Source organism: Scomber japonicus, chromosome 9 (assembly GCF_027409825.1).
Source record: "Scomber japonicus isolate fScoJap1 chromosome 9, fScoJap1.pri, whole genome shotgun sequence".
NCBI lineage: Eukaryota > Metazoa > Chordata > Actinopteri > Scombriformes > Scombridae > Scomber > Scomber japonicus.
In genome coordinates this window covers 18,915,213-18,933,288 of record NC_070586.1, presented here as the reverse complement: position 1 = coordinate 18,933,288, position 18,076 = coordinate 18,915,213, and the positions used below count along the sequence as shown (strand labels likewise).

Genomic DNA, 18,076 nt, shown 5'->3' with positions numbered 1-18,076 from the left:
ATGACAAAACATTATTTAAAACGGTAAAAAGAAAACATTGAAAATGGATAATGTTAAGTACCATTGTCAGATACTATTGTCAGGATGCACTATCCACACAGTAAGTTCAAATGTGGGACACATTTGTCTCTTACCCGCAAGCTTTGGTTTACACCACAGCTTGGTAGTGGACTGTGGGGGAGATGATGTAGAAGGCATGGAAGTTGGTCCATGAGGTGAAGCTGGTTTGGTAGCCATGGCAGGAGGTGTAGTTGCAGGGTCTGGTGTAAAGTTGGGCAAAAGGCAATACAGAATTAAGAAAATTGTTCATAAATGTATGCTATTATGAAAGAATGACAAAACATTATTTAAAACGGTAAAAAGAAAACATTGAAAATGGATAATGTTAAGTACCATTGTCAGATACTATTGTCAGGATGCACTATCCACACAGTAAGTTCAAATGTGGGACACATTTGTCTCTTACCCGCAAGCTTTGGTTTACACCACAGCTTGGTAGTGGACTGTGGGGGAGATGATGTAGAAGGCATGGAAGTTGGTCCATGAGGTGAAGCTGGTTTGGTAGCCATGGCAGGAGGTGTAGTTGCAGGGTCTGGTGTAAAGTTGGGCAAAAGGCAATACAGAATTAAGAAAATTGTTCATAAATGTATGCTATTATGAAAGAATGACAAAACATTATTTAAAACGGTAAAAAGAAAACATTGAAAATGGATAATGTTAAGTACCATTGTCAGATACTATTGTCAGGATGCACTATCCACACAGTAAGTTCAAATGTGGGACACATTTGTCTCTTACCCGCAAGCTTTGGTTTACACCACAGCTTGGTAGTGGACTGTGGGGGAGATGATGTAGAAGGCATGGAAGTTGGTCCATGAGGTGAAGCTGGTTTGGTAGCCATGGCAGGAGGTGCAGGAACAGTATCTAATGTACAGCCAAATATGGAAAAGATGTATGTTTACATGGTCTACCAAACAATTACAAGTTAAATACGAGACTTTAGCTTAAGGCTGACACTTTTTAATAATAATAAACCTTTTCATTTGGAATTGAAGATAATAAAAGAAAAGCAAATAGAATAAACAATGAAGAAAATAGCTACTTTACTGTATTACAGGACAGTTGAAATTTAATGAAGCAGAAATTCAAAGAAAAAGTGTTTTTTAATAATGTGGGATCATTAAATGGTTACCTCGACTTGCCAGTACTTATCAAGGGAGTACCTACGTGGCGAGTTTGCATTAACATTCTATCATAATCATACATTTTGGAGACTTAAGAATCTCCACAGACTGTGGAGACTCATTTATTTAGGCTGACTCAGATGAAATAATCCCTTACAATCAAATGTATGATATGTCTATCAGATACAATACTTTTAAAAAGTATTGATGACTTTAAAAAAAAAAAACAAAATTACTTCATTGAACTATAATTATTTGTGACGTATATTTATACATTCCTCCATTTCCTTTTCGGAACATTAAAAGGTGTTTAATTAAAACATGCCATTGCCCATTATTGTCAAATCCCTTAACCTCGTGATTGACTGGTAACCTGAGAAGGGTGTACTCTCCATCCCACCCAATGTCAGCTGAGATTGACTCCAGCTCTCTTGGGAGAATAAATGGATGGAAGGATGGCTGTACATCCATAGAAAATGCAATTGTACAAAAGCTCCCCAAGAAACAAACCTGGTGCTGGTGGGCAAGTGCTAAAAAATTATCTATTTACATTTCTATGAAATCTATATTCTGGTACACTGCCAAAGTTCAGAGATAAACACAAGCAGGAAAGGTCTAACTGATCTTATTCCTCTAATATTTTGCATTAAGTCTGAGCATCCTGCTTTAGTCCTCAGGTGGGCAAAACATGTCATGTGGTTAAGAATTTTTAATGTAGTCTTTCTTACCACAAGGTGTTAACAAAAGACTGAATGTCCCATTGTCCTCCATGGCCTCCGGGTTCAGAGAGGGTTCTGCAGGGTCCCTCTGTCCCTCCGGGTCGACCACAGTGAATGGTTGCGCTTTTTTCTCTCTTTCAACTATCACTGTTTGAAAAGTAAATGTTGTGTTATTCTGATTCTAATACCAGTTATTAATTAATGAATTGTATGTTTTACTGTGTGGAAGTGACTGGAAACACTATTGACACACACACATATGTCAAAGGAAAAATTAGGTTTGACTTAAACAGTATTAATAAATACATTGATATTACTTAAGTGAATTGTTATTAATGAAATAATGGTATCCAATACATATACTAGATTGGCCCCTTGACACGATAACTGGGTGTACTGACCTGCAGTTGGTGTTGCAAGATCTTAAATTATAAAATTAACCAAAATAATAATAATAATAATAATAAAGAAGAAACAAGCAAAAATAGTACATTCTGTGGACTAACCTTTCAAGAGGCTCTCATAAAGACTGTGTATGACTTGTACACTTGCTTTTTCCTTGTCTGTGACTGCCTCCATGCCACTGAGGATTTCACAGGAGACTGTGTTTCTTTTCCTATGGCCAAACACAAATAGCGGGTGTAAACCCGCCATCTTGAACTTGTGTAACTGCAAACAAATTAAGGATATTATTAGTGGTAATGATAAACATACAGTTCATTGAATGGCGTAGGAGGAATAGGAAATTATGTGTTTTCCAGAAGTATGTATTTCTTAAAAATAGTGCCACAATGAATCAAAATTACTGTGAAATTGTCATACCTCCTTGCTACTACTGCAGTCATAAAGTACTTCTTGTATATAATGCCTTTTTCAATAATTCCATTGGATGTGGTGGACTTTCAATTTAACCTACAAACTATCAGAATCAGACATTTTAATGTGGTCCCTATTTGGCAGACACTTAACAGCCTTGGAAAGACAGGGAAACAAGTGATGAATTAATCACTTTTGTATTAATTAATACAAAAAATGTAATTGTGTGATACACAGTCACCAGAGAGGTCTTAAGTGCATCTCTATATCTCTATCTATATCAATTTGACCGGCTGTGATATGTAGTGTGAAACATGTGCAGATTGGCAGGTTTTCAGATAGAAAAGAACAACAGCTTACCAGAATCCTAGCCGCATCTACCAGTTTGGACTTATTACCCCCTTTTATCATTTTTTCCCCCCATTCCTTATTTGACTTTTCTTTGACTTTTTGGAGTCGTTTTTTCATTTCTTGTTTTGCCCCACAAAGTTTGCAGGTCTTGCATGCAACACGTATATGCTGCATGCAAGACATGCAAACTTTCATTGTTGTTCCCGGCATTCTGTGGCTGAAAGAGAAAAAAGAATAAAGCATTAGCTTGCATCAAAAGAGGACAAAATATCTTGACAAAAAAAAGTCTTTCATTATAATAATTATTGAGGTTACTCTTTCTATTTGTTACACATTGGCTCATTGAGCACAGTTGGAATTATGGTACCTTCTGACTGGCAAAGTGTAGAGTTATATATCTGAGGGAAAAATAAGCAAAAACAAGGTTGATATTGTGCACTCACTATTAACATGAAGTGCACAATGGGTCTTCCACAAACATCAGCATTAGGTACCCTATGTTTTAACTCGTATATCATTAGAATCTCTCTCAACAGTAGATGTTGAAGTACAAATGTATATGCATATGAAACAGTTGTGTACACATATGCAAAAACAGCTGAGTTAGCAGCTGCTAAGATAACAATTGTACTATAAAGAATCACACATTGGCTTGATTAATAATGTCTGAGTCTAAATATAACTAAATGTATGTTTAAATGATAACATTTATGTTTGACACTGTACATGGCACCAACAAAAAAATCACTACAAATTACTTCTAGGCCTAAATTAAACACTTAGCAGACTGCAAATAATGAGTGTGAGTCACATAAGTATAGTTAAACGACAGTGGGGATGCTAATATTGGCCTATGGCAATGAGGCTGATTGATGCCATAATATAACATTGCCTAATATAACAATGCTTATAAATCACTGATTCTTGAGAGTCGGGACAAAACACCTTCTGAAAAACTTTTTTTGAAAATTTACACTATATTGATTAGAGTTATATATTCATGTAGATAAAGATATGTGCTATTTAATCATGTAAAGGTGCAGGCTGGAGGTTAAAAAACATTTTTTAAAGAAAATTATTCAATAAGCAGACCACAGCCTGCCCATGCTCTACAAATCATAAGTATATTAATAAAATAATGTAATTGCATGCTATATATGTACATTAATGTGCAGATAAAACCATAAAATAACATTCTATTCCTTTACTATGTTTGATAATAGTGTAATATTAGCACATTAAGTGGTTATTGGTGGATTTGTCAACTCCGTCAGACATAAAACCTGACGGAGTTGACTCTGACGGAGTTGACGAAATGGCATATTTTTTCCCTCCAAAAAAACCCCAATGCAGCTAGCTAGCTAATTTTTTGGCTATTGCTAGCTGTCTCCATAATCTCAATAAAATACTTTCATTGAATCCACTATGGCTTAAAAAAAAGTATCATAACGGAGATACGGTGTTGACATGCTCCAGCTGTGACCATAGGAAAATTGACATTGTTCATCTAAAATATCAAATAATGTCAAACTTACCAGAGCATGTGTGCTATATATACATTCACCACAGCCAGGAGAATGAAAAGGGATCATCAGGGATATAGCTGATCATGCTATTGCCTGATTTAATGAGGTTTATGAAAAAATCTGACGGAGTTGACGGAAACAGAGGACACAACTTTGATAGGCAGATTTCTATGGAAAATATTTTTAGATGTTGATGGCATGCATTGTTTTATACATTTATAACCCTTATCTTTGATTTGATATAAATGTTTTCACAATTGTAGAGGTTTTTAAAGTTTTTGTAGGCTGGTGAATATTGTGACCTCTTGCTGAGGACAAGAGAAATAACATGGGCCGTCTAACCACTGGTCATACATTTAATCAAATATCCCCCCAAAAAGTAATTATCTATGCTAAAACATAACATCAGTATTCATAATTCCTTTAGATCTAACTTTGTGAGCATGTCAATCATTATTATTTTCTTTATTTTTGATATAAATAAGACTTTTCTATGTGGGACATGTTTTGTCCCGACTCTCAAGAATCAGTGAAATACTAAAACTTTGTTTAGAAAAATGCTTATGAATACTGACTCTTGCTGAGAACTACATGTATGAATGTGTTTGATGTATTGCTGCACAGCTAACGTTTAAGGTAAAATTAGCTTTGTGCATGCATATAACTTTAGCAGTCAGAATTTGATTTGTCAATACCAATGTTAGTCGTTTCACCACCATCACATAAATGAAACAGATATGTTAAAAAGTGTTAAAATACATGAAATATGTTTTAAGTATACGTGTACATACTTTTCACAGACGATGTCCACGGCTGAGAGTAGCAGGTGGGCCCGGATGTGCACGCTGCACAGGTCAAATTGCCAGGTGGCAGTGCACTACTTTTCGTACGATATCATACGAACTGAAGATGAGGCGCGTGCCCCAGCCCCCTTTTCAGCATGAAAAGGAACCAACATTTACTGTTGATCTGTCTCTAGTGTCAAACTGACATTACAACTTCAACTTTACACACTCCTACAATGAGAGTCAGCCCAAGAGAACAAGAAAACAAATGGGAAACTGATGGAGGTTTCAGATGAAAAGCCAAGGAAAGAGTGAGGGTTAGGGGGAAACAAGTAAGGGAGACAGGAATGGAAGTTTCTGAACAGAGTACCACTGAGCTGGTCGGTACATGCAGGTGAAATCCCTGCATGCTTTTAGCTGTTACACTACATTAATTCTAGCTTTCACTTTGAGCCAAGGACTTGGAGGACAGAGGAGAAAGAAAGGAAGCCTGACTAATGGGGGAAAAAGGACACACTGTAAACTGCACAAACCTCTACCTTGTTTTCTAAAGAATTATGGGAACCATTCCAGCTGATTGGGTTCTCTTTGTAAAATACCTTTTCAGTTCCACATGTAGGCTATAACACTTGAAAAGCAATAGTCTGCAGTGGTGTATCACAAGGTAAGAGAGATAGTTCTAAGAAGACCATCAATATGCATAATGTGAATATCTATTCATCCTCGTAGAGGTATGGCTCTTATATCTTTCAGTTCCCTTTTATGCTTGTTATCATGAAAGGCAGATGTAACAGTGGAATGCTGCAACAATTTATTTTTCAATAAACACAGTAGTACACAGTATGAATGCAGCTGAAGAAAACCCAGTGTCTTGTGTTTTGACCTAATATACCATTGAGCATGTAAACTAAAAGAAGGAATGGGAAATGACACAGTATACAAAACCTGAAGTGGTCATTTAGACACTATAAAAGTTTTTATAAAGGTTGCAAAAACCACTTAGGTGACAGGGAATAGCATGGCAGCAGTAATACAGTCATCTCTATTAGATGAGGATGAAGAGGCCTGGGACTGTGGGGATGCACAGTATGTCTTTGCATGGCAGACTCAGGAGGAGTGGCTGAGTAAGGTGACAGCACTTGGGGAAAAAGCTGTTGAGATGATGGCTGATCATGGTGTTAATGGACCGGTACTGTCTCCCAGAAGAATGTTTCTCAAACAGATGGTTGCCTGGGTAGGCAAGGTCGGTGGCAATTTTACTCGACTTTTTTATCCGCTATGGTGTCCTGACGCTCCTTGATGGAAGGCAGCTGACAGTCAATGATCCGCTCAGCAGTGGGGAACACATGCTCAAGCCTTGTCCTTTGAACAGCAGGAGGCAGGAACTCAGCCGAACATTGATGGAGGGAAAGAGGATACTTTTGACTATTAATGTGTAAAATTGGACCAGGATATATTCACATTTGAAAGTCAATGAAGGTGTTTTTTTTGAAGTGATGGTCATTAAACATTCCTCACACATTGTCACTCCATAATCACCATATATCCTCTAAATACCCATCTACATTTCTGAAGATCTCTAAGGACTATTGTTGTTTATTGTAATTAATTAATTACTATTTTGTGACTTTTAATATGAATGTAATTTTGAGGTATTGAGATTATGAATTTCAGGCTTTTGCCTTTCTTCAAGTGTTACCTTCAGAGCTCCTTGGCAAAGTAATTAAAAATTTAATGATTACAGCCTATATATATACACACATATATATATATATATATACACATATATGTATGTATATGTGTGTATATGAATATTTTACATCTGTTTGAATAGGTTAAACAGAGTGAGACAGCTTTTTAAGCTCATTATTGAGTGGAGTAAGGTAAATGACACACAACCTGCTGTATAAGCCATGGGGGGGAAACAATTGATGACTGCAAATAAAGCCAGACTAACCCTTTAGTCAATCAACAGGCAAGCAGATATAACAAGAAGGTAGCTGCAAGGTGACAAATAGGGCTTTACAGTAATACATGTAGACATGACATGAAGCACAGACAAACAGGCATATTGGTAAGCGCGTGTTGGTGAAAAATTGACTGGCACAAATTAATTTGCTATGTAAAACAAAGACAGGATCAAGCATAACATGCAAGAAAAGGAATATGCAACCGAATGATGTGCTCTTTGGGTTCTCTACATGATTAAATTGCTTCTTGCTCTGGTGACAAAAGCTTTGATTCTGTTGATTTACAAAGCTCTCTTACCAGAGAGACCATAAATCAGACAATGTTAAATGTTCATTGATTATAAACAGCAGTGGCTTTGCTGTGATAAATATAGAGATTTAAGAAGTATGCTTGCATTTGCTTAGACTGGTACAATTATAGTGCACTCTTTGTGTGTGTGTGTGTGTGTGTGTGTGTGTGTGTGTGTGTGCATCTTTCTGACTGTGCTTACTCTGGTGTTTATGGATGAGGACAGGATTTTGCCTTTATTATGTTGAAAGACAGAGCCATTGTAAACACAGGCATTTTATTTTCTTGTGGGAACAAAAAGCATGTTTGAAATGAAGCTCTGTTAAATAACTGAGCTTCATTTCAGCCATGTGATGATTTTTCTTCCTACAATCTTTAGGTAAATGAGGACTTATATAAACTATATGCCCCATACCACACATTGTCATCATTTTGGATTAGCTTCTCTGACAGCACAGTATGTATGTAGTGATATGTGAGCCTCTCACTTTCTCTGTTTTATTACTGTTGATTTATGAGTTATGTAGCTCGTTAGGAAACACAGCACTGGTGATAATGATTGTGTTGTCAGTGATAACAAAGTCATTACTATGTTATCATTGACTAATTACTACTATTACTACTAATTGATCTTACTGCTAATTAATTATAGTAATTAGATTTGACTGGCTTGATAACTTTGTGCTGCTGTAAAGATTAAAGAAATTTTGTTTGGTCATTAAGGATTCCATCACTGTTTGCCAATCTAACTTCATCATCATCCCATACAAACACCTATTGTAGATGCAAAGACACAACAACAATATCACTGTTAGTAGGTAAATTGAGAGGTGACACATGTCTATTGAAAGAATATATTTGATGTTTAGGTGCCTATTAGTTTATATATACGCACAGGTCTGTTGCTGCTTTAACTCTGTTGTAAACAGACTGTCTGCAGTGCTTTTATCCTGCAGACTGCATATGTAATGTATGCCTGGGTCACTGTTTACATAGGTAGGACAAATACAGTGCAGAAGCAAATAAATTGAGAGAGAACTAATTTAACTTCCTGCCACAAACTGTTACTTTACTGTAATATTGCTGTTGCTGAGACATATCCTGTCAATTTCCTCAGTATTGGGAATAGAATTTACTGTATCGGGGACACACAAACGTGCTGTCCAAAATCTCTGCCGCTGCCCTAGTTTGACCTTGTGAGCTTAAAATCTATATGATATTCTTAGTGAAGTGTTTGAGTGTACTGGATTTGGTTTGTTTGTCTTTTTTTCTTTCATAATCAATGGGGTTTTATGGTGACTCTCCTCTTAATACATTGTTAAACCTCAAAAATGTGGCGTTAATGCAATCACACCATCGCCCTCTGGCCCTTAACAAGTCTCATCAATCCAGTTAACTGCTCCTCCATGACACTAGCAATGACGGTAGTGTCACATCAAATATATCATTAGGTACTTGTTTTACATAACTACACAGACACACAGACACACACACACACACACACACACACACACACACACACACACACACACACACACACACACAAACATACACTTAGATCATTAGCAGTGGTCTCAACCAAAGTGCCTTAATTAGGATTACCTTGACCTGCAATGTACCTCATTAACAATGAAAGAGTCCAAGCAGTGAAAACACTGACCACAGCATCCTGGTGTTATTATCATGCAAGAATAATTTATAATATACTGTAGATAATTACAGTGGTCTGTTGCTTCAATGGAAAACTCTTAATAATATCATGAGATATTTGTTCTTTCACTGTCCCGGAAGGAATATATAGTGGATTCAGCTAAAGTGGGACACTTTTTCATTTCTATTGCACAAAATAATCTCTCCCCCATTTGTTTATTCAAAGTTAAAAAAGGTAAAGTAAACAAAAGCCAACTAAAGTCAATTTTGAGTCAAAAAACTCCTAATAAAGCAATCATATAAGACAGAAAATGTGCAGTCCAAATCATCATTATGATTATTATTATTATCATTATTATTGTTATGATTATTATTATTAATGGAGAAGTTAGAGGCCATGAAGTTTCTATAGTTTTCCCTTTTTATTTTTGTCTAGCAGTGCTGTGTCGCTGAATAAGACACTTTGTAGGTACTTAACTTCACTTTATTTTCCAAGTCACAAACGGCATAGCGCCACAAGGTAGCTGCAGGTCACAAGCATATTCTTCTTCTATGCTGGAAATCCCTTGCCTACTCAAGTTACTACCACCTAGTGTTCAGACTGAAACATTGAAACATCACAAATATCTGATAAATTAGAGCATCATGAGCATAATGTTGAAACCTTGTATATTTAGATTGACAAAGATTTTTACCAAGATGAAGCATGTGTTGGAAGAGAGGAATGGGCCTAGGACAGATCTTTGAGGAACCCACAGCGGATACTACTTACAGAAGAACTCAGTGTTAACACACACACACATACAGTGCATCAACAGACCTTTTCTGCCAAAAACACATGCCTCCCACTTTCAGTGAGTCACTACCACATCCTTTTGTTTTCATGTCTGCGTTTTTGGCTTGTTCATGCAAGTTTCTAGAAAGAAGTGTATTCAGCTCTGACAGATGGATTGTACTCACAAAAAGAGCCTTAGCTCATATTAATACAAAGAAGGATCAAATCTGAGTAATACAAAAGCACTGATAGCAAGGAATCACTGCCAGTAAGGGCCCGTGAAATAAAATATGTACTGAGCCTAGTCATGCAGAATGGGAGATAACCAGTCAACTATAGATTATGGTGTACAATGATCAGTGATGGTCTTAAGATTTGTTCTAAAAATGTGTGTATGTGCAAGTGTATGTCTGTTGCTTGTCAACCATCTATAGTGTCTAGTATTTTTTCTGCATCATTCTTGCAGAGAAATACATACAGTATGGCCCTTTTAAAGTTAACTATGTTGTGACCTTTCTTCCTCCATTTCTATTACTCTAGATATTCGTGGTATTGAGGATTTCCTGGATCGGACATCTCAGCAGGGAATGGATGTGTCCCTTCAGAAGGTGGAATCTAACATCAACATGATGATCACTAGTCTGTTCAGAACTATGCGAGTGGAGGAACTGCATCGCTACAGGGATACACTACGCAGAGCAGTACTGTTCATGAGCCCAGCTACTGCCAAGGCATTTATCACTGAGGTAGGGAATGTGCTTTTTGGTCCTACATTTTCCATTTATTACGTTTAAAAACCACAGGAGTGCGAGCTTTTCATCAAGTCAGAAATCTTAAACTTTAAATAAGATACAGTAACATTTTTTTCTTGTTGAGAGAATAGCATGTCTTATGTAACTAAATACACTGATATACAAGATATAGGGCTTGATTTCTTGATCATCTAACATAATATATCAGCACAGCAACTTCTCTTCCAGAGACACTAATATGTGGTTAAAAGAAAACTAAATCATCAGATAGACTCTGTGGATGCATCACTCTGTGATTTGAACTATATGAAATCCTACAAAAAACACAAAGCCTTTTTAATGTAGGCATTATATAACACTTGTCAGAACTCAGTTTACTACCGATACAGTGTGTAGAACACAAAAGTCTCTGTTTTACTTGACAGTTGTGTATTTTAGACTATTATGTGTGTTTTATAGGGATTTCATCTCAAATGGCTACACTTGTATTAATCATGCCATCAGACTCATGGATGTTTTTGCTGACTTAAGTAATCCTCCAGTTAACCAAATCAGCTAAATTGCAGCAGTAGTTCCTTTCAAGTCCAGTGTAGTATTATTCATGATGTCTTGAACATGGCATGGCAAATTTTACATTGAAGATAAGGAAATTGCTCTCCCTGTGTCTCTCTGTCGAGTTAAGTCAGTATTTGTTTAGGGTGCACAGTCACACACAAGATTCATGAGAAACATGGCATGAGCACAAGATATGTATATAATGTGATGAGTTTCAACTACCCCCTGCCCACACTTACACACAAGTACTCAAGCACACATATACTCACACATTTCATCACCCCCTACAGTCTTGCTCTTTATCTCGGAAGAAGACAATTAGGGGAGTTCCTCTTGCTCTTATACATAAATGATATGGAGGTCATGGTTGAAAGCAATAGGCTCTAGCATTAGTTATGAATTCATAATTTGAAGTGGTAGGATGGGGCTTAATCCCATGTGTCATGTTCTCATCTCAGTTTAATTAAAAGTGACCTCGGAAAGAGCAATCACAATCTAATTTGGTTGGAGGCGTGACAGAGAGGGGGTGAAAGATGGGGTGTTATTGTGTGTCTGCGAGTGTGTCAGTGTCAGTATTTGTTTTGTATTGCACTTCTATGGGTATGAGTGTGTGTGTGTGTGTGTGTGTGTGTGTGTGTGCACGCACATGTGAAGTCCTAGCCTTGGAAGTATAGCACTAAACACACTGAAGTGCTGGCCACAAGACTGTGACAATTTGTTTCAAGGTCTCACATGCTTTGAACGTACGATGAAAATTTTCAAAGCTGCTTTTAATTGATTTTTGACCACTAGGGAGCAGAAAGACTCCAAAACAAACTCACTCTACTAAACATTATAGTAGGTACGAAAGGTCAAAGTTGAACCAAAAAATCAGTCAACACAATCAAATCGACATTTAAGAAGTATGGATTGAGAAATTATTTTAATCTTGGCATTTACAATGTTAAAATTTAATTTAGGGCTTTGATGCTTTTATCAAGAGCTTCTTATACATGGGAATTAATTTAACACAGGCAAGGATCTAGTCAGGAGCAACGTGAGCAAGTGCCATAAAGCCAAGTTCAAGTCCAGTAGGATATAAGTGCAGGCACTCATAAAAATGTACATTGAAGATAAAGAAATTGCTCTCCCTGTGTCTCTCTGTCGAGTTAAGTCAGTATTTGTTTAGAGATAATGCACAGAGTGTATAGGAGCTTTGGTTCTCTTTTCTCCCTCAAATAAATGTTATGTGGGTGCTGTGTGATTATCAGACCGCTTGTGTACTTGCCCTATTGGATTCCTTTTTAACAATATTGTAGCATCCCCATACATTATTAGTGAAGTCAGTAAAATACTATAATAACTGATAAAGCCGCACAGCTATTAGAGTACAGAAATAAGCACCAGTATGCATGGATCATACTTGATCCATAATTCCCTGCAGGTGCATTGTTTTCATCATTGGCATTTACACCAGTTCATCTTTTGTATTTGTATTAATTGTATGACAAGTTCAACAGGTATAATTTGCGCTTGAAGCCTGTTCTGTATCAGATGCAAAAAATAATAGCTTTGATTTTCAATTTAGACTGCAGATTTGAAAGCATAATTAAAGTTTGTTGTTGTTTTTTTTAAATCAGAATTTATGGACAGAGCACAATTAAGACATATCATGGTCATTATCTTTGTCCCTTTAAACAAGATTTATCTGACTGACCACCCCAAAACAGTAGCCGCTGGTTTTAAACAGAAATTAATAAGGTGTCTGGCGAAATGAAAAAATACTGGAAAAAGAACTCACATTCAGAAATTGTCTATCGAATGTATCCTCACACATGCATTTGTTCTTTGAGATCTGATCTACTGTACAACAATGTAGAAAATTGTTTTGGGTATTATATAATTGTTGAGTGTCTGCCTCCATTTTAGTGTGTGACTGGAACCCAAATTAGTTTTCTAGAGTTTCTGTCTCTCTTGGGAAGGTTGACAAAGCAGTCATTTAATGTAATTTAGTCAGACATCAAGTGGAGAGGGATTTCTGAGATGAAGTGTCAGGAGATGTTAAAGATTGGTGGATAAGACTGATGATCACGTATCTCTCTCTCTTTCCTTGGAAAGATGGTGAGGAAGCAGGGAAAGAGATATGCAGACACACACGCACACGCACACGCTCACACACACACACACACACACACACACACACACACACACACACACACACACACACACACACACAGAGTGAGATTTCTCTATCAGTTATTTGTGAGGTCATTTGTCAAAGAGAGCACCTCCCATCCAGATGCACGGCCCTGATGTTGGATGTGAACTGAAATCTGTTCCAAATTTACTAGTCATGGAGGGAGAAAAGAGAAAAAGAGAGACCTAAACCCGCAGTTTTGGATAGCCACACAAGGGCGTGCTTGCTGAATTTAAAGGACTGGTGTGTAATATTTGGGGGATCTTTTGGTAGAGATATTGGCAGAAATGGAATATATTATCCACAAGATCTTTCACAGAGCCTGCTATGTTGCACTGCCATGTTTCTACTAAGCAAACCAAACACTAGTTCTACAGAGGGCCTTTCACATATTTTGTGAGTTGTTTGTCCACTGTAGGTTCTCCTAAACTTTTGGAAGAAGGGGAGGGGTATTCAGTTGGTTGCAATATGCAACGTCACCACTAAATGCCTCTCAGTCCTGCACACTGGTCTTTTAAGGGTCATATCCTGTTCGATTGGCAGATTGACTAACAGAGTTACTCACGTTAGTTCATGGCTGCATCTATAAAAGAAAGCACAAGGAACACTATAAATGTAAGAAAGAATGGTTTTAAGCCATACCCTGACGACAAATAAGAGTTATCCTGAGCATGTTGGCTCATCTCTCCCTTTTTGTGACTTTATTGTGAGTCTCTGTTCCTGCTTTTCTGTGATTTGTGGGTTTTATGTCCCTGTTTTTATGTGAGCCCAGCAGGAATATACGATTGTCAGCACAATGTCTTATGCCATGCACATCCATGTATTTCACAAGCACATGGATATACACTCAGAACCAACATGCTCATTAACTTCCCTGCATTATTTAACACATTCTTGCTCTGATGCCTATTTTTCAGTCTAGTACATGTGGGTGAGTGTACCAGCCACTGCCAACAAGGGTACATACATCTCCCTATTCCACCCACTTCATGTAGACAGGGGACCAAAGTGGGTTTCTTACCTTGGGATCATTGTCTTATTAAAAATATTACTTGTCATGAGTTATGAATGGCTCCCTTGGACCTATTCAGCTTGTAAAGGACCAATAACATGATGAGTTTAAGAAAATGAAAATAATTTCAATTACTGCTGTGAGATTTTCTTATGGTTGGGATACTCAGTTACTGGAACACGAAGCATACAAAAGAGTATGTACAGTAATCATGTGGCATTGGTATGAAGTCATACATATTCATACTCTTACCATGAATTATGCATTAAACCTATACATGGTTACTATGATCTTGCTGTTGCGGAGGTGATATATTGTTTGGACAATGAGAGTGATGTACAGTACTGGAAAGGACAATGAATAGCATTTCTAAATTTCTGCACTGTCAATGCCTAATAGCATTTGAGGAGAGTATTACCAATGAATCTTATAGTACACAAAGACTAGAAATTGAAAATAATATGAATTATAGTAAGCAGCCATTTTTCTGTCCACTCATCATACATTTTCTTGGCATAAGTAGTATGAAATAATGAGTGAATCAGTGTTATACAGACAAAAGTAATATTACTTGGGAATTAGACAATATTGCCATGAGGCAGAATTTACTTAGCCAGAATTAGTCCTCCATTTATGTATTTCTCTCTCACACACACAAACGCATACACACACACATATGCGAAGAAGTGGAAAATATGAATTTTGCCATTTGATCTCAATGTGTTAAAGTTTTAAAATGATGCCATTTTGGGACTATTTCCTCTTTAACTGACTTACTTACCATCAAACGAGTTGGAATATTATTCCAGAGATGACATATGTCGCAAATGTAACATGAAGGAAATTATTTTGTGTAAGACATGTTGAATAATGTATTCAAAGAATACTGCTGTATCTAATGCTGAAGTTTTTACCAAAGTAAAGCCTGCACCGTTCACTGTCTTTCCTGACAAAAAGAAGAGAACCTTCAAATGATGGTATTAATGTTTGACACGGACAAAAATAATATAAAGTATAGCATGCAGGAAAGACAACAGTATACATAGTCTATTTGTACTGTATGTTAGACATTATACATAATGTCAAATCACCAGCATATACATTTAAATACACCTTGGACTGTCTGTTTTCTGGTTGTAACTTAGTTACTTCATGAATTGTTTTCCTTTTATTTATGTCTCTATCATATTCAAGGTCTGTTTCGTTCTTCTTTTGCTGACAGTTCCCCAAAGTCACAGAAATGGTATATAAAGGCCTTGTGATCTATGCTCCTCTCCTCTATCTGGAATAGAAAAGTGTTTTTTTTCACTTGGTTAGTGGGATTTTGTTGTCACAGTCAGGGTGGGTGACTGTGCTGGGAGCTATGTTTTTAAAAAGCTGTTGTCAAAGCTTCAGGATTGTACTTTTTCTACTTTTTCTCTCTCCTGCTCATTTCGCTCTGCCTCTTACCCCACCAACTCTAGCTTATTTCAAACCATATCGCACCATTTCACTTATATTGCAGTGTTCACCAGGTATAAGCTTTGCCTGTCTGCCTAAACCTTACAGAGGTTCCCACAAAGCAACAAAAATACCAAATGAAAAAAATTAGAAAAAAGTGAAAAAAAGTAAGAGTATCAGAGCTACTTACAATTTAACACCAGCTGCAGTATGTCTTGCCTTTGACAAAGGTCACAAACAGCCGTATCAAAGAGAACAAATATTTGAGCCAGAATAGCAGGTGCATTGGTTAAAAGTGGATGCCACAAAAACTGGCAGAGGATGAAACTCCACAGAAAGGACAAATGACTCAGTTGCTAATAGTAATGTGATTGTTGGAGAACATGTAAGATAATTACTTGATTACTTAACTTCAGTAACCCTTAATATGCCGCATGCTGTTATATACAGAAATAATTTTGTGTCAGAGATGTTTGTAGTTATATTAATTTTGTTAAATAGATTTTTGTCATTATGTGGAATCCAGGAATCTGACATTGACCAAAATCTAAACTCTTCACTACTTAATATCTGATGGAATACAATGAATGTGAGCTCTGATAGTAATAATTTAAAATTATGTGGCTACTTTTGTAGGGTGGGTCATATCTCCAATGCGTATTACTGTATGATTTTAATTGCCTTAACAATTCTTCATACTCATTAGCCTAGTAGGAGGGCATCCAAAATCTTGAGATATCCCTATACTGGAGAGGTACAACAATGTTTTTCATATTCTCAGGTCTACCACATATGAAATAGGTTTTTGTATGAAAATATTTTACTGCAAAAGTGGTTAAATTGACAGATATTGTTGCACAACCCAGAAATAAAAGACGTGCAAAATAAAGTCAGGCTGAATGGGAGATGATACACCTGAAGGCATGTAATATCATAACACAAGGTCTGATTGATCCTGAATTTGACAGTGGGTTGGGATTCGTCGACATGAAAAAAACAAAGTGTGAATATCATAATACATTGAGGAAATACAGTTTGTAGCACTGTATTTCCTCAATGCATTATGATATTCACAGCGATACAGTAAGTTTGTGTATCAAATATGATGGTCTATGATTTATTTATTTAATTTATGGCAGCTTTGGCTGGGATAGTTGTTTGTTTTTTGGGAGGGGGGGGTTTTGTTATGTCGCTAATTATCTCAACTCATAGCTGCTCATTTGAGAAACGGTTGGCAAACAACAGATTTTGCACAAATACAACCAGAGAATGTTTTTTAAATGAGTAAACATGCTTCATTGATCCATTTCAGATGAAGATGCAGCCTTACTTCTTTTTATAATTTGTTGTGTGTGCGTGTGTGTGTGTGCGCGCGTGTGTGTGTGTGTGATTACATGGCCTTCATGAAAGACCACATTTATTGTTGACCACATGGTGAGCCTTAGTTAGTATTTTATTTATTTGCTCCAAAGGGACAGATTTAAGGGACAGAAAAAAAAGTGAATAGTTTTAAACAAACTTTGTGGCTATAGAGAGCTGAAGTCATGACATCATGTCAGCTTAGTCTCTGTTCCACCAGCTTCTGTAACTCAGTGCAATATCTCATTTAGCTTTTCTTTCATCTGTCTTTCTAAAAAGATGAAGCATGTCCCTGGGACTTACTGCTCGGCATCCAGTAGCAGCTGTTATCAGACATTTAAACCTTTGTTATTTTGACAAAGTTACATGTTTTGGATGACTTTGGACTTATGGAAAACAATGTTTATTAAAGACATAAAAAAACATTAACAACAATACTCTCATCCTATCCATTAAACATAGGAGATGAGCCACATGACACATGGTTGAGAAAAGTTCTGTTCCAAGGCTGAGAAGTTTTCCCTTTTCTTGTGCAGAATCAGGGAGTTGGTTTGACTTTGTCTCTGTGTTAAACACCTGAGGGTCACCAAGGGACCCCTTAACAAATTCCACTTAAACTACATCTGCATGATGTCCATTTTCTTAATTTGTCTTCTGTGTTTGTTTTTTCTATAAAATTAGGCAAAATATATATAAATATATGTTGAGTTGATGCTG

At 36.7% G+C, this 18,076-nt stretch overlaps 1 protein-coding gene across 1 annotated transcript in view; it reads left to right on the top strand.

Moving 5' to 3' along the window:
* grid2 (glutamate receptor, ionotropic, delta 2) overlaps positions 1-18,076 on the top strand; it is a 537,845-nt gene that overhangs the window by 324,093 nt on the left and 195,676 nt on the right. The window contains exon 4 of the mRNA XM_053326218.1: positions 10,606-10,811. Coding sequence (XP_053182193.1) covers positions 10,606-10,811 — 206 coding nt within the window. The remainder of the gene's footprint in view (positions 1-10,605; positions 10,812-18,076) is intronic.